Here is a 24,670-nt window from a genome sequence, read left to right as displayed (position 1 = left end):
CAGGGGCTTTCCTGGCTCAAGAGGGGCAAGGCTGCCCAGCCCAGGCTCATTCCCTCTTACAGAGCTCAGATCTCAGGAGAAGCAGGAGGTGGAGGTCAGGCTCTGGTGCTGGGAATCCCTTCAGCATGTGAGGCTTTCTGAAAGCTCACAGTGGGCTGGGCTGAGCTGGGAAACCCAGAAAACCCAGAACCAGAGCCATATGCTGGAGAGTACTCAGGCCTCCTACACACAGAGAGATGGGGAACAACAGATCCAAACACTCGCACTTCCAGCCAGGGAAGGCACGAACAACTGCAGGCTCCTGGCCATCCCTGCAGCTGTAGGGTGACAAACACAGTGTCTCTGGCTCCCCCTCACCTTCACCACGGTGACCATGCCCTCGTTGGTGACGGGGTCCGTGCGGATGGTGAAGTGGCCCGAGGGGTCCCCGCTGATGATGCGGTAGATGGCGTTCCAGTTGGGAGAGTGCGGCTGGTCCCGGTCCAGCACCGTCAGGTTTGCCACCACGACCTCCACTCTGTTCTCAGGCACCTCTCCTGAGTACTGCAAAGGAAAGAGAGGGGTGGTCATGGAGGGAGCTTTCTGTCCATCCTCACACCGTCAGGTTTGCCACCACGACCTCCACTCTGTTCTCAGGCACCTCTCCTGAGTACTGCAAAGAAAGACAGGAGTGGTCATGGAGGGAGCTTTCTGTCCACCCTCACACCTCCCTCCCCTCTTCCTCCATCACCATGCCCATTGGGATGCCAGTCCTGTGAAGAGGACCATCTGTAATGAGCAACACTTCTCTTTCTCAATTCTGCTTTTCTGTTGGAACCCTGGTTACTGAGGATTTTAGACTTTCTGTGCTGACAGGTGCTGACCCCCAAGAGAACACTGCACTGCCTTTCCACTGCTTGAGTAAAGCAATCTGTGAAAGAGGTGAATGGCTCAGATATTCCCTGCTTTACTTCTGTATAAATGTCCTCTGGGATTCCCATAGGTTGGATTTGCAGAATTGCTTTCTGAGCTGCTTCCTTGATTTCTGAAATCACATCTCGAGGAAGATCCACAGCTTGGTCCTCCGGTTTATTATGAGGAACAGGCAAGACTTTTCCTATTTTTTTCCTTGGAGCATTTCCCAAAAGCCTAACTTCATCTTTCAGCCTAAAGAAGAACAAACCCTCTATGGCACAGCCACTGCACAAGATTCAGCAAGTGCTCCAAGGAATCCAACAAAAAATATTCTTGATATTCTTGCTTAATTACAGCAACCAGAGAGTTAATTGTCAACAGCAGGGGAAAATGGCATACTGAAATGTCTGAATATTTAGCATGACTATCTCCGTTTATCCCAAGGTATTTTGCCTCACTCAGATTTCAATGATGGCATTTTATTGCCTCTTCAGTGATTTTACTTCATTTTATTTCTTTCTTGCCCCTGATTTTGTCTCATTATTTGAAGTGTTTCTTGTGATTTTGCTACAGCCTTTCCTGGTGCTTAATTCTCTCATTTAGCACTGATTTCATGGAGCATGTCCCGTTCAGGCACATCCTGACACATTAACTGCATTCTTTCCTGCTTTCCAGTCCCTGATTTATCTCATGGCTGATCAGGGATCCTGGCCTGTGAATCCTTCCAGTGTTTGGGGCTCAAAAGCTGCCAGCAAGACACATTCCCCAAATTTTCAACTGTCCTCATGTCTCAGCACTGCCTATTAGCAGCACTTGCAAATCAACACTGTGATTGACATATGGCAAATTAAACACTGGGGAAACGCCGGGAGCGGCTGGCTCCGAGTCTGCAACTGAAATTCTGGCCCCAAACTGCAGGAGCTGAGCACTTCTAAAATCTGGCCTTTGGTGTGCACAAATGCCAGGTTGTGTGAATGATAATAAATCATTCCTTTGTTAGCACAAGAGTCCGTTTCCCCTCCTAACCCATCCCTGTCCTTTGGCATCTCTCCGGTACGGATGCTTGTGTTTAGTATATATTATTTCACTGCTGACAGCAAAAATATTCAATCTGCCTTATGCTAATGTGAATTTAAATTTGCCCTTTAGTGGTATCCTGAATGGCATCTTGCCCTCTTTTCTGCTATGCACCTGTCCTAAACAAGTTTTCATTAGTGAATGCAGATGGCATCTCTTTCCAGCCATGCAGAGAGGTGGGGAAGAACAGTGGGAAGCTGCAGGATAATTCTTATTCTGCTACATGCTACAGCTCTTCTTTTCTCTTTATTTCCCCTGATTTCACTTGTTCTTTACCCATTCTCTTGCCCAATTTGGAGTCTCTGCGGCGCACAGCTTAAGCAAGGGAAATATATGGAAATTTATCAAAAGCCTCTTGAAAAATCCATTAGATTATGTCATCTGTACACTCTACTATCAACCCTGTCTGAACTGAAGCAGATTAGTTAAACAGGATCATCTCTTCCTAAATCCACACTAGTTATTGCCCATTACATTAAATTAATGTTGTATGGCATGGCAGCAGTGACAAGCTGATGAGCCCCCAGTCTCTTTTAGGCTGCACTGCTGACAACAAGGTATCATTCTGTAATTCCAAAGGAGTTAAACACTCTGTGAAACCACCTCAAATCTTCAACTCAGGACCACAGATTTCATCTGTCAATCCTGGGCTCATGCCCTGCAGAACCAAACAGAATGAAGTCATCAAGAACAAACCATCAGCTGCATTTAACCCATTTAAGAGGGCCAGTCCTAAATGATCCCTGAACATCTTCAGTAGGTCACAGCCCAGGTGCTGCCAATGAGTTTGGGTCACATGGAAAAGCCCCACACTGATTTTACAGCAGCTCCTCTAGCAGCCATCACAACATCTATTTTCAGCCCACAGTGACAAAGCTTACACATTTTAAAACATAATGTTATATTAAAAATATAAATACACAAGCACATGCCAATGTAAAGCCTGGAGGAAGATCACAGCAGCCTATAAAGCTTTTCCCTGGGGTGAATACCACAGTGCTCAGCACATCCTGGGCAATCCAGGGGTTCATCCCCTTGTTGTTGACCTCTGTCAGGTACAGTTAGGAAATTATCAGTCCTAAGCAGAATTGAGAGTGGATACTGCTTACTGTGCTTATAAAGCAAAGTATTATTCTGAGGAGAACAGAGCACCTTCACTGGAATCAAAGGAGCCATCCAAAGCTATTCAGGGTAAAAAGCAAATCTTGGAGAGATGTGCCATGAAGAAAAGAGTAATTTTCATCAGCTACAGATCAGCAGCTACAGGGAATTCAAACTGGAGTCTGCCTTTCCTCCCTCTCTCACTCCCCCACTATCATTATTATAGGTAAATGCTGTAATGTGTATTGTCCACAATTGTCTTTACCTTTAATAAAATTAAGTAATGACATTAAATTACACCTGCTAAAGGAAGGATGGCAGCTCAAAGCTACCCACACTTCTTTAATGTCATTCCCTCCCTACCCTGGAGTAATTCAGGATAATGAACATCTTTCACTATGCTGCTTTCCAGCATTCCCTCTGCTCTAAGTTCTCTTTCATAAGATTACAATTGATTTTCAAATAAAGAGAAGCATATCTATTCAAACAAGGTAAAACAATGGGCAACAGAGGAGCTGCTGGAGTAAACACAAGATTGATAAAGCAGTGCTTGACCGATACCTGTAGCATTTATTCATATTCCCCTGTATTTCATTTAGCCTCACTTTCAATTGTTGCATTTGAAGTCCTTGATTTCCAGAAAAATTTTAAAGACCACTCATAATGATTTCTCTGGCTGATTGTTACACACTTCCCTTCTCAGATAGGGATTTGTTCTGAAACTGGCATGTTCTTAAATTCTGAGGGGTATTTTTTCTTCCCCTCCTATAAATGCCTGTGCTTGCAAAACTCCTTCTCCCACTCCCCTTGAGCTGGCCCCTCTGAAGTTATGCCTTGCTGAAAAGGAAATAATTCATTCCGATTTTTGGGTTGATACTAAAATTGGTTAATCCCAGAATTTGTCTTTCATGTCATTTGGACCTGACAGCACATAAACACACAGACAAATATCGCTGCAGAGGAGAAAGGGATTGATGTGGGGGACAAATGATGAATTCACACCATGACTTGACTTTGTGCAATAAATCTGGAGTCTGGGCAGTGAAGCCATGCACAGCTGAGTAAAACCAATTAGCTACTGCAGCCACTCCTAGGGAGGTGTGGGACTGAGACAGATGAACACAAGGATAATTATTCAGGCTTCCTTCTAAAGGGAATTCCATTTTTTTCAAATGTTCTTACTTCTTTCCCTGGCTGGTTTTGCTAAAAAGCTGCAAAGGCAAAGACTTGTTCAGAGGAATGTCTGCAGGAAAGATCTTTCTGTTGCCTCCAATGATGACCCAACATTTGTTCCAGGCAGCAGTGGTTTATGAAGGCTGAATTGCCTGGACAAGCAGTGTTCCACGACCTATAGCTATGGATTAACAGAAGAATAAGGGCATCTCAGTGCTCTTATTGGACACTGAGCCCCTCCCCAGACAGGTATGACTGCTGCAAAGTGCTGGATCTTCTCTCCAGGTCCATTGGGCTGGTAGAAACTGAAATGAGAGTGCATGGGGTGGTGGGGGGTCCCATCCCTCCCCAGTTCCTGCTGCCAGCCTGCCCCATTAGGAGATGAGGTGATGTGCAGCCAGGGATCCCAGCACTCAGGGGGCTCCACTGTTTGAATCAAACCCACAGCTCCTCACACCTCAGGGCATCCCCCCAACCCCAGGCTGGCACCCCAGGCAAGGGTTTGCCTTTTCTGCCAACAAAGATTCTTGAAAAGCAGGAAAAATTAATAAACAACTGTGGTCTGGTGGCAGCAGTCTGTGTAAAATGGGGGGGGGGGGGGGGGGGAAGGAGAAAATCTCCTAATAAATCATTAACTGTGATGTGCCTGCCCAACTGCAGCACGGAAACAAGCAAATGCCATCCTAATTGATTGCTTCTTATTCCATCTTTATAGGCCTGCATTTTTTATTGTGTGGGTTGAATGAGCCCAGAGGTGTAAAAAACTTCTAGATTGTACTCTGTGTATCTGCCAACTTGATATTTAGATCAATAATGCTCTTTCCCCCCCTCCCCTCTACTCCTACTACTGGTAATTTAGCTTTTCTTCCTAGCAGACTAATTGCTGTTTTCTTAAGCCTTACTATCAATTCTGTGACCTTTAATTTCCAATATAGTTTTCTGTGGGGATGGCTGTGCTGGGCTGTGAGTTATCCCAGCTCTCAGCTGCTGTGACAGTCACATAGGGACTGCCAGGGTCTCCCTCCACTGTGTGCAAAGGAGACCATGAGCTTGCTCAAATCCCCACAAAACCCCTGTAAATTCTGCCTTATTTTGAAAGCCAGGCTTTGAGATGCTCATTTCTGGTTTTATTAAACTACTCACTCCGGTGAGGTCTCCAGTGATCACCACTGATGTCCTCACTGCTTTTTGAGGCTGCTCTGCATTCCACCAGCTAGCAGCCCCTCCATAAACCTCTGGGCTGTTGTTTTTCCAGGTTCATGGCCACAAAATCCCATGCACTGCTTCAGCTTCACATCCACGTGGATCTCCTCGACAGCCCATCCATGCATTCACACCCAGCTCCCTCTCAAAGGGATGCCTGGGCTGCAGGCATCACCTGGTGGTGCTCAGGCAGGGCTCAGCCCTGCCCAGCCCACCCAAGGAAGTGCATGACAATGAGCTCACCAGCTCTGAAAAGATGCTTTGGAGGTTGTGCCTTTGTCCTCAGCAGTTTGTGCCACTACAGCAGCTCCCCTGCCTGCAGAGGAGCCCTCTCAGCTCTGAGCAGGCTGTGCTGCACACAAGGCACCCACCTGCTCACAGGAGTTTGTGCAGGAAGCTCCAGTGGTGCTCAGCGTGGTCTCCATGCGCTGGTTTATTTCTCTTTGGAAGGGTTTGAAAAACAACAGCAAGCCCTGAAGTTTGGCACTTGTGAAGCTGATCTCAGGCTGGAGCATGGACAACCTCCTACCTACCACAGGTGACAGCCCCTGGCTTTACTCTTTGGTGTCATTTTTTCAAAATCTCAAGTAATGACTAACTCTGGATCAACATACAAATTTTACTCCCTGAATATGAAGACAAAGCTGCAGCAGAGGAGAATAAAGCAATACCCTCTCCTTCAGAAGCAGCAAAAGAAAACGCTCTTACTTCAGACTCCGTGTGAGGAAGGAACATGTGGGTTTCACCTTGGTTCAAAGACTCTTTGAGTACTTGCCAGGAGTTCAGAGCACATAATAGTAAAAGGATATTGAAAAAAAAAAAAAGTAGTTTGCATATCTAACAAAGAGCACTAATTTTTTTTCATTATCAGATGTTACATTCTTTTGATAGTATGAAAAGATGCTGCAGAAATGATGACACAAGACACCATTCTGCTGCAAGATAACCATTTCCAAATAAATATATCTTAAGAAATGAGGTCTGAAGTTTGCATAGAAATTTAGATATTTTATAAAAATGCATTACAACACAAAGGAGCTTTTTACAATGTTCATATGAAAGGTTTAAAAAGAGATTAAATTATGTCCTTGCAAGGCATATAGCCTTGTCAAGAAAAAAAAAAATTCTACATTAACCCGTGTAGGAAAGTTGTACTTTATCTCTATTTCAAAGGCTATAAAGAACCACTTTAATCAACCTACTTGACTTTGGGGACTTGCACATCTCACTGAAACTCATGAAATCTGGCATAGTGTGGTTTCCAGAACACAAAAGCCTTTAATCCGTAAACCGACACTCTTGTACATTCAAATCCTGATACTATCTCCTTGTTAGGAACAAAAATTGTGAATTTATCCAAAATGGGATCTCATCTCCTCTAAATGATGTAGCCTTTGCAACAGTGACCTTTAAAAATGGTGATACCCAACAATGAAAGATTTTATGTCAGGAACCAGTGGAAACAATATACATTAAAATTCTGATCTGATAGCACAGCCCTTTATTTTTCAGTTTTAGACAATGATCCTTTGAACATTTCATTTGCTCTCTTGTCTAACATACCTTTGTTTCTTGCCCACGGAATGAACAGCAGGAAAAGGTGGCTGATACTTTTCTGCAGACTATTTGATTGTCAGGTGTAATTAGCAATGCTCTCTTTAAAATAGAGACATAGATTTTAAAACAGCTGGAACTGCCTACAAAGCCTCATTCTTAAAAAAAAACCCCTTATATACATACATTTATATAACAGAACAGTTTTGAACAGATACATCATAACTCCACAGTGCTTGACAGCCCTATGCTTCCCTTCAGCTGCAGAAGCAAAGGCTGAAGTGACTTGTGTGTCTCCTGAGGCAGCTGCAGAAGGGGCTGGAGCCGTGCCCTGCGCTGGGGCAGAATGCTGAGAAAATCATTAATTCATGTGTTACTGGATAAATCCATCAGGTCAGCCTGGATTAGCCTATTATCTCCCCAGCGCATTGCCACAGAGCCCTGTGATCCTGGCTGAGCTGCCAGGAAAAGCCCCAGGAAGGCTGGCAGGGATGGGATGAGCTGATCCCAGGCTCTGAGCTCCACTGGGAGCCCAAACTGGTTGGTATGGGCTGGGGTGAAACAAGCCAGAAGAAACTTGTTCTGCTTCCCAGCTGGGAGGCTCCACCAGCTCAAACTGAACCACCATGGCTTAATGAGGCTCTCCAAGGCCAGCTCTGGGTTAAGGAGGAGAATTAGGGTATTTTGTATAGAAACAAAAAGCAGAAAGAGGCACAACATCTACAAGAAACCACGGAAATTTGGGGGAAATGCTACAGGTGGAAAAATGTCACACAAGAAATGTGGATAGGTATGTGATACCCTGACCTGGAATTGCCAAAGCAGTGCCCCCTGCATCCCCCCTGCTGGCTCTCCAAGACCAGCTCTGGGTTGAGGAGGAAAATTAGGATATATCATAGAAGAATTAGGATATTGTGTATATAACCATGGCACAAGGGAGCTTTCCAATGTACTTTTACTCTCTGAAACAATCAGCTCCCTAAAAAGAGGATGCAATCAATTCATTTGTTGGCACGTCAGGCCTCGCATTTCCCTCTCCTGCAAACTGCAAAGCAGCAAAAAACCACGCTGCTTTGAACAACAGTATGAAAAACAAGATTTCCCTGATTTACATGTAAACCAGAGCAGCAAAAATTGAGTGAGAGAGCTCAGCTCCTAAGTGAGCAAAATGTACTCCACAGGTCTGGCTCTGTGTCTCTTGGTGAGATGTGTCTGGGAGGGGATGTTTCAATTCAGGCACCTGTAATAAAGTTTCATAAAGAAGGGCCTTAAGCTGGTAAGTCTGGTTTAGGATTTTCTTATTAACTGCCCATTCCCCATAATGAGTTTTTAATTTAATTTTTTTTCAGATTTTAAGGCATATGAAAGCTGCTCATGTGCCTCTGGGATCTCAAGATGGGTATTTGGGAAAGAAAGAATTATGAGAGTACTGAAACTGATTTTTACATATGCTATAATCCTGGTATTGAGATTTTTAACAAGTTTCCTGTGCAGCACAGCTCAGCCCTTCTGCACACTGATTCCTGCTCAAACTTCCTCTGCACTGCAATCTGAATCTCTGTTATTTCCACATTAGTCACAGAATTAACTCACAGGGGGGTTGGGGGTTTTTTTAATGAGTAGATTGGAAGATCATCAGGCACTGAAGACCCTCTGTTCTGGCCAAAAAAAGGGGTTCTGACTGGATGGAGCAGTCTTGCAGGAGAAAGACACTGAAGGAGGTGCCTTATTCTGAAAATGTGGTTTATTCTGCAGTTTAAAGACATGATCTTCTGCACTTGTGACACAATGGCCATTTCTGTATGTCCTTACTGATGCTTAAAATATTATGGCAGTGTCTGCCAGTGGAGTGAGAACCTGCACTCACAGGAGATTCGTGCCAGGGCTCCTACAGGAAAGGATGCAGTGCCTAAAATCTCAGAATTACAGAATGGTTTGTGTTGGAAGGGGCCTGTACAGGTCACCTAGCCCAGCTCTCTGCCACCTTCACCTAGGTGAGAATCTGGCATTCCAGAGAAATGCCTGTCTGTTTACAGTAACTCAGAGCTGTAACAGAAAAGACTACATTAAATACTGAGTCATTAATCAGCCTTGCCAGGAAAAAGAGGCTTCTTGCTGAAATTCTTGTTTATAACATTTCCTGTGGAATGGAGCAAGAGGAATGCAGTGAGAAACACAGGATACCGGGTCAAAGAAAAGATGGGTTGTAAATTCAGGAAAGAAAAGACTATTATTTCTTCTTTTTTATTTTTTAGCAATCAAAACCTGTTATTGCACTATTCCGAAAAAACTTTGTAAACCTTTCACCCATTCTCTGATTTTAACTGGCTGCTCTCTGTGGTGTGACCCTTTCTTCTACAACTGGGAAGCTTTAAGACATCCTGGACAGTTAGAAAGATTTGATAAGAGAAAACTCACAGCACTCCCAAATCCTTTGCTAAATCTCCCTTTTTCTTCCCCCACAGCATGTCACTAAAGATTTCCTAAGTGAAATGTACTTAATGAAGTTCCAGATATATATCCTCTTAAAATGACAGCCCTCAGAAGCAACTGTTTTTAAAGCAAAAGAATATTGAAGAATTAAAAACCTGCCGACCCAAGGAAGTCAGCCAACCCCAGGAGGGGATTTATTTCAGTGCTTTCCAATAACGGAGTCATAGAATGTATTTAAATTTCTCAGCCTCACACCCATGCCTGAGATGCTGAGGATTTGAGAGATAATGAAGTAATCCAGCACAAATGGGTGTTTGCCTGGGACATGCCAGGGCTGTGTGGATATCCAGCCTAACCATGATGGTGCTGGGTGTCTGAATTCAGACAACTGAATGAGGCTTTCCAAGGCCAGCTCTGGGTTGAGGAGGAGAATTACATATATATATTTTGTATATAACCAAAAAGCAGAAAGAGGCACAACATCTACAAGAAACCATTCAAATTGGAGGGAAATGCTACAGGTGGAAAAATGTCAGACAAAAAACATGGGTAGGTATGTGATAGAGGAGCATCAATGTCTGATTTCTCATTAAAATTGTAGCCTGAGTGATACAGCAGAGATGATGGGAACAGCATCTGATCCCCACACTCGGATCTGGTGGTGCAGCCCAGGGTGATTTCCATGGCAGCCCAGCAGAGAGTAACAAGGGCATTTCTGGGCATTTCCCTCTGCATCTCCTCTGCCTGCAGAGATCCTGCCAGTGCCACGTGGCCCTGTCACACCTCCCTGCACACAGGGAGCTCACACCTGCCTGGAAACTCCTCCCCACTGCACAATTCCATGGAAAGCACGGGGTGGGGATGTGGTCTGGGGCTTCTCCCCCTAGATCCTGCAAAGACTGAACAGGGGAGGAGAGAAATCCCTGTTAAATGAGACACTGAGCCAGGAGACAGCTCTGGAGATGCTCACATGAGAGGGCTGATGACAAATGGGGACAGTGAGCGATGGCTGACGGGCGCTGCCGTGGCTGGGGGTTGTCTGTGCTTTGATAATATTAGATGGTATTAAATATTAATTAAAATTTAAATGATATTATTAATATAATTATACTGTAATATTAATTATAACATTAACCCAGCTGCACAAACCAGCAGGCCAGAAAGCCGAATGCCCAGTCAGTGTCACATCCATGCATGGCTGGGCATCTCTGGGTGCTGGGGACGGATGTGCCACCCACCCTGTGAGTGACAGCCTGGAGCACTGCACAGGCAGGGGGCTCCAGGTGGAACCCATGCAGGGATGCCCAGCACATGGAATCTGCTGCTCCTCCTGCCTCTGCCTCCCGTGAGGAGCTGCAGCTGACTGAGACTGCACTCTCCAGCATGGAGAGGAGCTTGTCTTATTCTTGATTTTACACCAAGTACTATTTTTTAATATCTACCCCCACATTTTTTTTTCATGACAGAAAAATTGAAATTTGTAATGGAACTATCGTTCCTGGTTTTTTTTTTTTTTTTTTTTTGTTTTGTTTTGTTTTGTTTTGTTTTGTTTTGTTTTGTTTTTTTTTTTTAATCACTGGTCTTTGGCAATTTTAAACTCTGAGGTCTGAAAAATTCATTACCACTAACTTCCATCAAGGGTGTTCCTGAAACCAAAATTACTTAATCAACTCAATTTAGCTTCTTGTGTAGACCTAATTCAGAAAAACTTTATCTTCTTGAATTGTTATTGCAATTAATTTCCCCCCCCCCTTTTTTTTTTCTGCAGCAGACGACATTTCAGTAATTAGATATTCTATAAAAATGAGTTATTCATTCAGAACAGCTTCACTTTTATATTTGATTAATCACATTACCACTGAGGTCTGGGTTTTGTCTCCAAGGAAAGTTTAATGACCTCATTTTAATCCTTCTTTTAACCACCAGGCAGGTATCAATGAGAAGAAATAAAATTATCTTCTTTTTTCTTTTTCTCTGCTTTATTTCACAATCTCAAGATTACATTTGATGCTTTTTCTGTGTGACTGACCCATTTAGAAGGAAGAATCTAGCTGATTACAATTAGGTTCAGGGCAGAATCAGGCTAAACAGAGCCTTGAACTGTGCCTTAATAACTAATGGTCAGTGTAATGGAGAGGAACCAGAACTGCTTCACCACGTGGCAGCCAGTTTAAAGCTCTGTACACGATTAATTTAGTGATAATTTGAAAATGAATGTACTGAAAGGAAATACACAAAACAAAAGGCACTGTAAATTTAGGTTTTGATTAATGGGGTCTATTAGGAAGAGACTTCTATCAAGAAGATGACTTTTTTTTTAAATCAATGCATATATACCCACACGATGTAATGGAATAATTCATATAAACCACAATTTATCTGTGAGTAGAGACTTGGAGATGATTGATGACTGTTTCCCTGGCATCAGCATCTATCTGTGCTTTGGATCCAGCAATATGCACATCTATATTTGGTATTTATACATATACATCTCTGTATCTCTATCTGTTTGGCAGTCTCAAAGGTATCTCATCCTTTCTGTCTTGTGCTACACTGGTGTAAAGGCTTACCAGACATCACAGAACAGGCTGATGCTTTTTTCATTAAGACATGAGGAATTATTGTTTTCTCATAAAGCGAGAAATAGCTTTCATTTTAGATGAAAGAGGTGACAAAATAAAGAACAAAACTTGAGCATCCACAAGAGAGCAGGAGGTGTTTCCTGTGTTCCCTGGCCCGGCACTGGAAGGGCCTCCAGGCACTCAGAGATGCTGTGCTGGGAAAGCCCCAGTGCTCCCAGGGAATCTGCACTGGGAGTGGGGATCCCCCCCATCTCTCACAGAATTAAACTGTGTGAGCATCCCACATCCTCAGCTCCACTGGACAGGCTTTGCACTGAGGTGGGGATCCATCTCCAAAGGCACATCCAGGTGTAAATAATTCCCTCATCATGGTTAACCTGTGTGTCTACAGCAAAGCCCTGGAATAATTACTGTGGTGAGTTCAGCACAAGGCTGTAACAGGATGGGAAGAATGAATATTGTTTCTCCTTGTGCTCTGTTTGTTATTGTTACCTCCCAACCTAACATTCTTAATCTAAATTCATTGTTCATGGCAAAGGTTGTCACCGGGACATGCAACAAGAGGCAGAAAGCCCATTTCAATTTATAAGCACTGGGGTCTTATTTAGGAAAACTAGACTGATTTGTGGTTTTTAAGACTTCACTGACTGTATATTTAATGGAAATGCACACAGAATTAGGTAGATGCTCACATACCCAAATGCTACTGGGCATATCTGATTCACTTGAATATAATAATTTATTTCAGTTAGGGGCTGACAGCTCTGTAACAGCCCGGGCTTTGCTGGGTACTGTGGCTGAGCCTCGTTTTACCTGGAAAATTGCAAGTGAACACAGTCATTGGGGAATTTCCATGAAAGCATAATTGATTTTTAACAATAAAGCCTGTCTGCAGGACTGTACAGAACTCAGGGTTTGTCTTCAGCTGTAAAACAGCACAGTCCTGCACATTCCCTCACCACAGCACTGCTCCTTCCCCTTGCCAGCTCTGACCTGTGCCATCTACTTCAGTTCCTGTGTGACAACTGCCTCTAAATTATGCCACAGGCACAGTTTTGATGATTTAAAAACGCTGTGTGATCCGGGCTAATCTACATCCAAATGTCACTGCAGGCTTCCTGAACGGCACAGGTGTAGTGACAGGGACAGAGAGACCTGCAAGGACAGCTACACATGCACCTTCAGCCTGTACACCGGCAGGTCATGTACACAGGGCTCAGGATTTAAGCCCTTAATCTTTTCCAAGGTCTAGGAACAGGGAGGAGGCAGATGGACACGTGCCAAGGGCCTGGGAGATAGCAAGCTACCCACTGTCACCAGTTTTTCTTGGATCAGCCAGTTAAGATCTCTCTTTTTAGGAAGCCCTCAAAGGGATCTTGGTCCAATTTTCTGTCTGTAGGAAATCCCAGTGACATCCCACTCCTGCTGGGCTCTCCCTCCACAGTGTAAGAGGAATTTGTAAAACATGAGCATGCATGCAAAAGGGATTTCTCAGAACACTCCCATGTTCCAAATGCCTCTGGGTACATCTGCCTGTAAATGTGTTTAGGAAACCCCAAGGCAGCCTGACGTGGATGCAGATTTTGGTTTCCTACGACCATTAAATATCATTTCTCCAAAGCAGACCTATTTGCATCTTTGCATCCCAGCCACTTGGAAGTCACAATCTCTCAGCCTGAAGGAAGAGCTGAGGTTTTTTTCCCTGCTTCTTTGCTGTTTTGAAGCTCACCGTTGCAAATGGAGCTCAGCAGGATCTGACTGAGGGGACTGGAGCCCAGGCAAAGCATTCACCCCACTTGCAAAAAAGTCACATTTTTACAGTTCACATCAGCTATTTCTGTGCAGCGCTGCTCTTGCATAGGTTGATGCACAGCTATTTTCTCTCCTCAAACAAACAATGAATGTGAGAACAAACACATTCAGAACGGGGAATACAATTTTAGGTTATGCTTGTTTGCTTTGTTTCCACAATTTTGGCGAGTTCACAGAGCAGGAGGCTAAGTGAGAGCTACACCATGGCTGTGAAAAAGGAAATACTAATGCCCTTGTTCAAGGCACTGAAACTGGATTACTATATCCAAACTGGGTCAGAAGAATGAAAACTGAGCAGAGCATGGAGCACAGCAGGGTTAGCAAGATAACCAGGGAAGGGAAGCTGTAAAGCAGAAGGGGTTGGAGGATCTTGGCTTGTTTTGCTTCATGGAATGAAGTACAAATGTACACTGGTAAATCACAGGGGAGAGAAAATGGGAAGGAAACATGAGAATGGGAGAAGGAAGAACTATTTCTGGTGAAGGCAATGTCAGCAGGGCAGCGATGCTCCAAGAGCATCTTCACTCTCAAATTCCAAAGCTCTTCACAGAATGGGCTCGTTAACATCTCCTACAGCACTGGAGGAACCAGGACACCTGCACAGAGAAAGGTCAGACATTTTTGGCAGTGTGGTGCCAGAACCAAGGAGCCCTTTTAACTTGGGTCTGTCTCTGTGTTCCTTTGTGCAGGGAGCACTGAGCTGTTCTCTGCAGCTTCCAGCCCTGCCGGACCCAGCCCAGCATGAGCCAGGCTCACTCAGCCTCACTGGCAGCCAGGGCTGAGCCTGCTCTGACAATATTCATTAAACAGCCAGGTAGAAACAGGCAAGAACTGCTTTTCCCAATGTGCTTGCAACAAGGACTTGCTCCTTCACTGATTAGCCAAGTCCGTGTTGTAACCACATTAACCTTACCCAGAAACAGCCCCAGCACAGCCTCTCTGAATCCAGGCTACTCCTCACCAGCAATTCCGCTTTGAGTTCAGCCAGCCCTTGGCCAGGCAGCCTTTCCCAGGCCAGCAAAGCCCAGCACTGCCCTGAGAGCTGGGAAGCACCCACTCATCTCCAACAGTCCAGTCCTGAACCTTTGGAGCTGCTCCTAACTCAGGGTCAGGATGAGCCAGCGAGGCAGGGCAGGGGATGCTGTCCCAGAGCTGCCTCTGTAAAACAGACTCCACTGGATTCAGCTTTGCAAGAGGAGATTCTCAGAGCAGTGACAAAGGGCAAATTTTAAAGTAGCTTAAAATAAGACCTCCTAAGGCTCAGGAGATTAAAGAACTTGAATAGCCCAGTTTCTTTCTTCCCTTTCTTTCCCTCCAATTTTTTTTTTTTTTTTTTTGATTGCCAGGCAGGTTTTCCCAAGAATTCACAAACTCAAGTAATCATGAGCGCTTTAGCCCAGTGAAATAATATTTTCTTTACATGGGCTACCATAAAAACAAGTTCTGCACAGTAGGCAAATTTAAAATAACTTTTAATTAACATTTCAGACACAGAAGTCTGATCATGCAAATTCATCTGCGTCTCCTCTCTGTGCCTGATTGTTCCTGATTGAATATGATAAAAATAGACTTTGAATGAGTCAAGTGTGGGCATGGATTTCTTTCACTTCTCCTCCCCTCTGATTATGCATTTTCTTAGATAAAGTGGAAATCCCTGAATGGCTATTAACAGTACCATGGGTCAGACTGGAAAGGGCATCCTGCCTGAGAGGAGTTAAAGATTTCACTGGAATTAAAGGTGCTCCTCCTGTGAGCAAGAAAGATGCTTGAATCTTACATAAACCTCACCTGAGACTATCCAGCATTGTTCTATCTCAGCTGACTTTTAATCTCTGAAATACCAGCTCTAATTTCACTGCATCCCCTGTATCTGAGGTGAGCATCTGAGCAGAGGCTATGGATCCATATTAATATGGAAAACCCACAACTCACTTGCACACAGGAGATAAATATTTGAAGGGAGACTGAGGAATTTCCCCATAATTAAGACATATCAGAGGACATGACCCTGTTATAAGTAACAAGGACTCTGGATAATGGAGGGCACAGTGATACCTTCATCTTGTAACAGTAAGAAGAGCCAGTAACAATTCCTACAAAGCCTTTGTAACACAGTCCAGTTAAAGTGTCAATATTTTACAACAGCTGGTGACTTGGCAGGTGCAAAATCCACCAAAACCTCTACAGAAATGAACGAGTCACAGAAAACTTGGGCATGGGGGGTTATAATACCTTTTCCTATAGCATCTGACCCAGAGCCTTTGGGCATGGGCTGGTTGGGCACTTTGAGGAGTCAGTGCTACCTCTTCTCTTTAGCAGAGGGAAGAGTTGCCCCCTTCATTTATTTCTGCAAGCAGCAATGTCACACGAAGAACACAACACTGTGGACAGGCTGAAGTCCCTTAGATAGCCAGAAGAGCATTCCCTGGGTCACAGCCCTGCCTTAAACCATTTAAAAATGGCCTGTGATGCTTATAGTGTTTCAGGGGATGCTCCACTCCTGTGGTGTCTCTCAGGAGACACGTCCCCACTGCTGGCTGCTCTCTGATGCTTCTCAGCACAGGCACAGGTAGCACTGCAGATCAAAAAAAACATTCACCGTCACAAAAAAGAGCTGGACAGGACCAGAGCAGGCACTTGGCCCTCACTGTGCCCAGAGCCTTGCAGCTTGCTGCAGGTAATCCTCAGGACTGTCAGGACTGGCCATGCTGATGGAGAGTTAACAGCAGACTTGAGCTCCAAATTGTTTCATCCAGAGACTCTGATTTCCTTCCTCCCATATAATTTCAGAACCCTTTGTTTGAGAAGGTGGAGCTCCTTCTTCCCCTGCCTTTCAGGTGATGGACCAAAGGACCTGAAACCTACTGACATCAGTTTTCATGGAAGCACCCAGAAATTCTGGAGTTTCACTTTACAAAATCTTCATTTTGTACCTTTAAGGATCTTCTTTGTAATTTTATTGCTCTTTTACCACCTCTCATCCAGCAGTACACTTTGATGCCAGCCCAGCTGGTATTTTGGATGTCCATTCAGCACGACACCTCTGCTGGCTGTGCCGCTCTGGCATTGCTGTGCCTGAACCTGCACGTGGTCCCTGCTCTCAGCCCCTTCCCCTGCCCTGGGCCTGGCTGCAGACGTGCCCTGGCTCTCTTGACCATCACAGGGGATGCCTTCCTCTCCCCCATCCTGTTGTTAGATTTTACACAGCAACAATAATTCCTGCTGCTGAATACATGAGCTGTGACACCAGCGTGGTGCAGTGTCCTCCTGAGCTACATTCCCATCCAGAAACGATTAAGTCAGAAACCACCCTGGCTGAATGACAGGTAATTTAAGAGCTCCATAGGGTGGGCCTCTGTATCTGTCTGGGATGAATACAGCTCCTGAGCACCTCTCATCTGGCTGCTTGCCAAGAGCAAGCCACAGCTTCAGTTATTCAGTCTATTTTTGTTTTTACAGCAGCATCTCAATACAACTATTTAAAATAAAAATATACAATATCTCTCCAAACAGTCCGCAGACTTAAAAGAGACCATGGGCTTTCTCACTCTCTGAGGAGCTATAGATCTCCTGGAAAGTGATTTTTGCTATTTTTTTTAGAGGTGTTAAAATGCAGATCAGACTATTTGAGGACAGCGAGGAGATTCAGCTCAGGCTTAAAGAAACTCATCAGCCTGATGCTGTTCCCTCTGCCAGTAAGAGAAAAAACATATTATACTTTCATACTCACATGAAATTCAGCCTGGCTATACCCAGGAGTATATCAAAGATATTTGCTTCCATAGAATTACAAAGTATTATTGTAAAACACCCTTGGTTTTCAACTCTTTACAGAGAAGTCCCATGTGCCACTGTGTAAAGCCCTTTGGCCCTTGCAAAACTCTTTCTTCAGTGATTGAAATCAGAGAAATAATGGTACACATCAACTCTGCTTAGAGGAAGAGTAGCATTTTCTAATCCATTTAACACAATTCTGTGGGTAATTCTCTTGATGGCTTTTATTCCTTCCAGGTTTAATACACACCGAGACATTAAATACTCAGAATTCACCTGAAAGAAAATTTCCATTATCCCACCTTCCATCAGCTCTGAGAAGTGCCATTAAAACACAGCACATCTGGAGGGGATGCTGCCCTGCAGAAGGCAGGGAGAACATTGCAAGGAGCCCTGACCCAGCTCACCCTGCTCCCCAAAACCTCACCCCACAACCTGCACTGGAGACACGGACCCACGACCTGGGGCATGGGAACAACCTGTGCTGAAGTGACATGGCCACTAGATGTCATTCCTTTTTCACTCAAAGGGAGGGCAGAGAAGCATTTTCCTGGCAGAATAAAGTCCCCCCACACACCAGGGAGCTGTGGCAGTGCTGTGGTGCAAGGTCCTGCAGCCCCACAGACACAAATCTCATTCCAGAGAGAATAATTCTGTCCCGGCAGCAGAAAGGAACACACAGCCCAAGACCTGTGCTGTATTTTTATGGTTCTTCATAACTGTACCATACTGAGGGAGATGTTTAACCACAATTTTACAGCAGAAAGATTGGAGTATCCATGATGGACACACAGCACAGATGTGCTGATCCATCCACTGCAGCAGCAGCACAGCCTGGGGATTGATGCCCAGACCTGAAAACATGTTGGGTGCCCGCTTTGCTGAGACTCAGGAGGAATTTAGTGCATTTTTTCTTCTTAGAAACCATGTTCAAGCCACTATGTGAGAAAATGCTGTCTGGGAGCTGAGCATGTCACAGCCCCAAACTCAGCTCCCCATGGAGATGGGAAGGACCCAGACTCCAGAACTGACATGAATCCAGCTTGGGTCCACAGGGGCATAAATGGGGCTCTGCATGACTTCCTGGAGTTCTGTGACATGCCTGTAGTTTGTAAGAGTATAACTAAGGGGAAACTTTGGTCCTATGCTAATAAATATTTAGAGACCCTTTAGGACGGAATGAAAATTCAGAATTATATAAATAATAAAAACATTCCTCCAAGGGTGTTCAGTGACTTGAGCACTAAGAAGTTAGAGCACCTGCATTTGAAAGGATTTGATGCCCATTTAAGATACATCACTTACTGCTCCTTGTTGACCCTCATATGAATACAGACAGGGGGTGCACAAGCATGTCTCATTTATTAGCATATAGACCTCTGCACTGCTCTGTGATTTCTAAATTTACCATGCACATTTCAGATGTTCTACATCTATGGATTATGAAGGCTGGAATGAACTAGACCACATCATTTCACCTTCCAAATCTTCATTTTTACCTTAACCAGCTCTAAAAATTTGTCATTTGCAACATCTGTTTTTTTCCCCTTGCCCTCCAGGAATACCTTGGAACACAAGAGAACAGAACAGAAGACTGTGTTAATAAAACAGAAGAAAAATCTTTAACTGATTAAAACCAGATGTACTGAAGAATGTCTACACATTTACTGCCAGCACTCACAAATACATCTGTTAGAGCTATCAGTGAAATACAAATTTTACCAGCTACCTGCTAATAATTTACAGCACTTACAGCCCTCTTGAAATCATATCCAAGCCATAAACCCCAAATATCTCTCAGTGCTCAGGATTTCACTCAGAAGTATTAATAACTCTGATATGTCTACAGCCAATTGCTATGAAACAACTGCATCCTCTTTGGTGCAATCAGACATGGGCTGTTTGCCACGTTATTTCTGCTCCTTCATTGCCTTGGCCAAATCAGTCACCAAACAATTTTGCAGGTTCATGAATCAGTCTTTTCCTTTTTCCCTTTTCTCCCCTGAAAGTGTTTATGCCACAGTAATCCATCAGAGTTCCTCCTATCTGCCCAAGCAGCTTGGAGAGACAGCAGACACCAACACCCATGAGCTAAAAGCAGAGTGTGCATGCATCACCCTGTGGGTACTCACAGTGCTGGTGGTGAATTCAGGGGGGTTGTCATTCACATCTGTCACTGTAATGATGGCTGTGGCCGTGTTTGAGAGACCATAGTTCAGATTTCCTTCCATATCTGTTGCTTGAACAATCACTATGTACTGCTGAACTTTCTGCAAAAAAAGAAAAGAAGAAAAGATGAGACACAAAAACACACCCTGTAAAACACCATTGTTTATCTTCCATATACAAGTGTGATCTTTAAGCAGACTAAGAAGTTAATTAGATTAAAATATTAGTAAAAAATAAATTAATTTTTCTGCATCATTTCTGAAGTGATTTTTGCATAGATACGTGGACATCACCTGTCTCATGGGAAAATAAAAGTCTTATGGGCAAAATTCTCTGGTTGAAGCTGACATTTTTATTAACTTTTAAGTATTTTCTGCAACATTAGCTTCTGTCTTCTGAAAACCAGTAAAAGTTTTGTTCATGTGTTTTCACTGAAAACACTGCTAAGAACATTATACCCCCAAAATTGACATCAACATTGCCTGGCAGCCCTCCAGCTCGTTCTGCTCACACAGTTTGATGCCCAAATAGCATTAAAATGCTCTTCGTGTTTCAATCCTTACCACAATCCTGGTAAATAAGGAGAATTTAAGTCCAGTATGGAAGAAAAAAATAATTCAGCGCAATAAACAGCAGTTCAGCAGAACTTATTTAAATTCCTGAGCACCCCCTACCACACAGCTCTCAAAGGAAAAAACCTCACAGAGCCAGCCACAAAAATCACACAGGGAAGTTCTAAAGGATGCTGTAAGTCAATGCAACTGGAAAATAAAACTGAATAAAAGAGGAGAGGCCATCTGATGTTGCACGTGTACACATCTTCCTGGGATATCTTAGGAGTATCTGCCTGCATCAAGAGAACTCTCCTGATCTTCACAACTGGCCTCAACAATAAATTTCCATTCAGACCTGCAGAATTTACTATTGATTACTGTCATGCTCACAGAGCACTTTGGAGGCCGATGGGAAAGCAAAGCTCCTCTCCTGGAAAGCGGGCAAAGGGCGGCAGGAGAGCCAGGGAAGGATCCAGGCAAAAGCTCAACACAACCCTGCTCCTGAAGGCTGCAGGTGGCACATCAGAGAGCCCCAAAGGGGTGTGAACCAAGGGGAGGCAGAATTTTATGCAGGAAAAGCTTTTTTGTGAAGTCAGGTGGAGGGACTTTGGTGCAAGGAAAGATCAACTACCCCCAGAACACAGCTCAGGTACCAGGGCTGCTCCTTCAAGGTGCCAGTGCCACAAGTGTGTGTAAAACGTCAAATGTCCCCTGAAGTTTCAAAGGGCAAGAATTAGGTCAATTAGGGCTCTTTATTCCCATATAAACATCCTTGAAGTGCTGCAACTGGCTCAGTTCTTTAATTCTTCTGAGTTGCCAGAATAAGAGATCTGCATTTTAGCTTTATCTTGATTCCAGGGCTTTTAATTGACCTGCTAAATTGACAAGACATCACACTTAGGGATCCATCAGCACCTTGCAACTGGAATATATTATGGAAATGCACTTTCATTATCTCTTCCTATCTTGTATAATAAAACATGAGGGAGAAACTATTGTTAGCCCTTGTTTTGGGCTCATGCAAGAAGGTTCTGTTCATTACTCCATTTGTAAAGCACTGCACAAGGCTGAAATGTCCTTATTAGTGAATGTAATTTCTATTTCATATCCAGCTTTTCCTTCCTTATTCTCTGTTATGGACTACCTGGGAAGCTGATGGAAGTATTTCCTAGCAGGCCAAACGCTCTGGTTTAAATAACAGAAGGTTTAAATCATAGAAGTGGGGAGGATACTTATAAAAGTAGAAGCAATGAAATTTCACATAAATGAGAAAAACACATCTGTGTGTGTGTACTCACAGATTTACAACAGAATTGTTTTCTTTAACAAAGCACTGTTCACTGAGCTCTGTAATGTTAATAAAAAAACCCCCACACAAATTCAGAGCACTAAATTAGAGAAGTTTAAAAGAAAGATGTTGATCAGATCATACAACACAAAAAAAAAAAAGAGAAGGAAAATGGCCAGAATTTATTAGAGTGTGCAAATGTAGCGGCACAAGGAGCTGGTGTGGAAGGAGGGAAAGAAGGGAGGGATGGCAAAGGAACACAGCACTTGTGCAGCAAGAGCAGGCAGTCCAAGCCTGGTGAGAAAATGTGGGAATTACAGCAGATCCCAAAGGATGGAGTGATCAGGCAGGACCATGATGGGAATGCACATGTTGGGGAGCTGCTGAATCTCAGGATAGCACTGGGTACACATCAGAAATGAGCTGCTGGGGGAATCCCAGAGACACCCCCAAAGTTGCACTGATTTCCATCAACTGAACACAAAATTATTGTGTTTGGAGCAAAAGTGGATTTTGCCATGGAGAATGGTGTGGGAAAATGGTGTACAGAACACAGACATAGGAAATCAGAGAAATATCTAGGTTAGAAAAGACCTTCAAGATCAAGTCCAGCCATAAAGCCAAGTCCCACCAAATGGAAATAGTCTGAGGCCTCATCTGCCAAACCTTCAGGATGGCTTCCATCCACATCCAGCTCCATCCCAAAGACTCCAGCACTGTGTGCATATAGGGGTGCTCCTTTCAAGTGCCCAGTTTTAGTTTATAACTAATTCAATCTCCAGTGAGACTGGTCCCAGCAGATAACAAATTACTGATTTTTTGTTTTTCTCTAGCTAATCTTTTTGCTCTTGTGCATTAAGCTGATTTTATTGAACTATTCAATCAATTTCAATTTCAGCATGTCCTTCCAATTTGTCACATCATCTCCAGGGGCATCTCAGTTTGTTGTCCTAATAGTATTATTATTGTTACGACTATTAAAAAAAAAAAAAGGCAGCCTCATGCCCCCAAGCATGAGAGACATTTTCTTGATGGCATTTTGATCATACAGAATAATTCTCCTCTTCTCTTTCTTTGGAAAAATGACATTTTAAATAGCACAGGGCAGAAATTACAGCATAGAGGTAAAGCAAAATGGTTCTAACATTTACTGTATGTTTGCTCTGATGGTGATGCTGGGGAGCTCAGGAAATGAGCCTGTGGCCCAAGGGGGTCTAGACTAAAAACCCAGCCCCACTGAAGCCTGTGGGAGCTCCTGTGGCAAGTGTTTCTAATAAATCTAACAGATCTTCATGCTACAGCAAAGCAAATGTGCTGCTTCTATTCCAGACAAGGAAAAAAACCTCATCATGATAAGTGCAGCGTTTTTAGTCTGACCTAAAAACTAAGAAGGACTTTTTAAGGAAAAAATGATGAAGGAAGGAATAATTAAAGGAAATGTGGCAGATCTAATCTATCTGCTCTTCTGTCAGTCATCTGACACAGTGCCCCAAAGAAACACATCAGCTAAATTCCAGAAGATGGGAATTAGTTGAAGGAATTTGTTAAGCTGGCTGATGGGAAATTAGTCAAGGGCTTGGTTAAAAAGGTGCCTTGTACAGGAGGAACGGCAGCTTGGAAGAAGGGCAACTGCATAACAGAAAAATGTGATTTAATAGCACAAAATACAGGAAAATGCAGCAAGGCACCCATAAAACAAAACTTTCCTGGAAGCTGTTGTATTGGACACGAGGAGGGATGGCTGTCCCCACGTCCCACCTGCTGCCAAGCAAGGGGCAAACACCCCGTGTGCAGCTCTGAGCAGGGCACAGCTGGCAATCCTGATCCTGTGCCAAGCCAGGGCTCCTGGGGATGCTGGGCACCAGCCAGGCCCTGTGCTCACTGCTGAGCCCCTGGACCCAACCAGGTGCTGGCACCGAAGAGCCCATCACAGGAGAAGAGCCTGGCTTGTTTAGTCTAGCAAAATGAAGGCTGATAGCAGATATGATTGCTGTCTATAAATAACATCAGGAGGATAAACACTGGGAAGGCAAAGAAGCAATTTAAACTAAAGGACAATGTTGACACAGGAACAAATGGGTATAAACTGGCCATGAATAAATTTAGGTTGGAAATTAGTAGGTCCTTTACCAATAAAGGAGTGAGATGCTGGAGCAATCTAACACAGGGGCTGGGGAGGAAAAACGTTCAAAAGAATATATTAAATTAGGGCTAAATCCTCTTGGTTTAGGTAGTAACTATGACAAATTCAGCTAAAGCAGAAGGCAGATCTCTTAACATTGTCTGTGTACAAACAACTTTGTAAAAAGAAAAAGAAAGAAAAACCCTTTCAGTCCAAATAGCACAGACTGTTCATGTGAAAAGGCTTAACACTGATGGTTATCACTGAACCAGCCCATTCCATTGGCACACACAAAGGACCAGGTGTCCCAGACAAAATTACAGCCATTGCAAGTGGCTCTCCCCATCGAGACAGAGGCTGGCATGGAAATGCCTCAAATCCCTGGCTGGGCTGAGCAGAGCCTTGCTGAGACAGGGTATAAACAAGAGTAAATCGTATTCAGGGACAGACTAGAAAAGAACAAAGTATTTTAAAATGAAGCACTAGTAATGGAGTGCTACCTGTGATCCCAATTTTCAAATGTGCACGCACGGTGTTTGAGAAATGTGGCTCTTGCCAGTTTATACAGGCAATTATTATACATCACACATGAGCTGGGGAACTGTGTACACCAAAGTCCAGAAATGCAGTAATTATGTGATTAAATTAATCTGCATTATGGACAAAGGGTTTGCAAAATTAGGAACTACATTTTCAAAGCCCTGTACAAATACTGTCCAATTAATTACTACTTCCTGAGAAATGTATGACTAGCTAATTTTAGCATCACGCCTGGTAAAGCAAATAAGGTTACCAGGATGTAGGATGTATTAGCAGGAATCCATTGGTGAAGGAGATAGGAAATCTAAATTCTATTTCTTCCCGTGGTTATCCTCACATCTCCTTTATATCTATGTTTTTTTCATCTCCCCTTAATTTTGCAACACCAATGAGA

The 24,670-nt window shown here is 43.7% G+C and overlaps 1 protein-coding gene across 1 annotated transcript in view; it reads right to left on the bottom strand.

The window, feature by feature from the left end:
• CDH4 (cadherin 4) overlaps positions 1–24,670 on the bottom strand; it is a 417,132-nt gene that overhangs the window by 22,789 nt on the left and 369,673 nt on the right. Inside the window, exons 8-9 of the mRNA XM_059480662.1 lie at positions 19,736–19,873; positions 358–543 (exon numbers count right to left, since the gene is read on the bottom strand). Of these exons, the coding sequence (XP_059336645.1) occupies positions 358–543; positions 19,736–19,873 (324 nt within the window). The remainder of the gene's footprint in view (positions 1–357; positions 544–19,735; positions 19,874–24,670) is intronic.

Source organism: Ammospiza nelsoni, chromosome 12 (genome assembly GCF_027579445.1).
Source record: "Ammospiza nelsoni isolate bAmmNel1 chromosome 12, bAmmNel1.pri, whole genome shotgun sequence".
In the NCBI taxonomy this organism is placed as follows: Eukaryota; Metazoa; Chordata; class Aves; order Passeriformes; family Passerellidae; genus Ammospiza; species Ammospiza nelsoni.
Note: the sequence above shows the minus strand (reverse complement) of the source record. Positions and strands in the feature narration are given on the sequence as shown.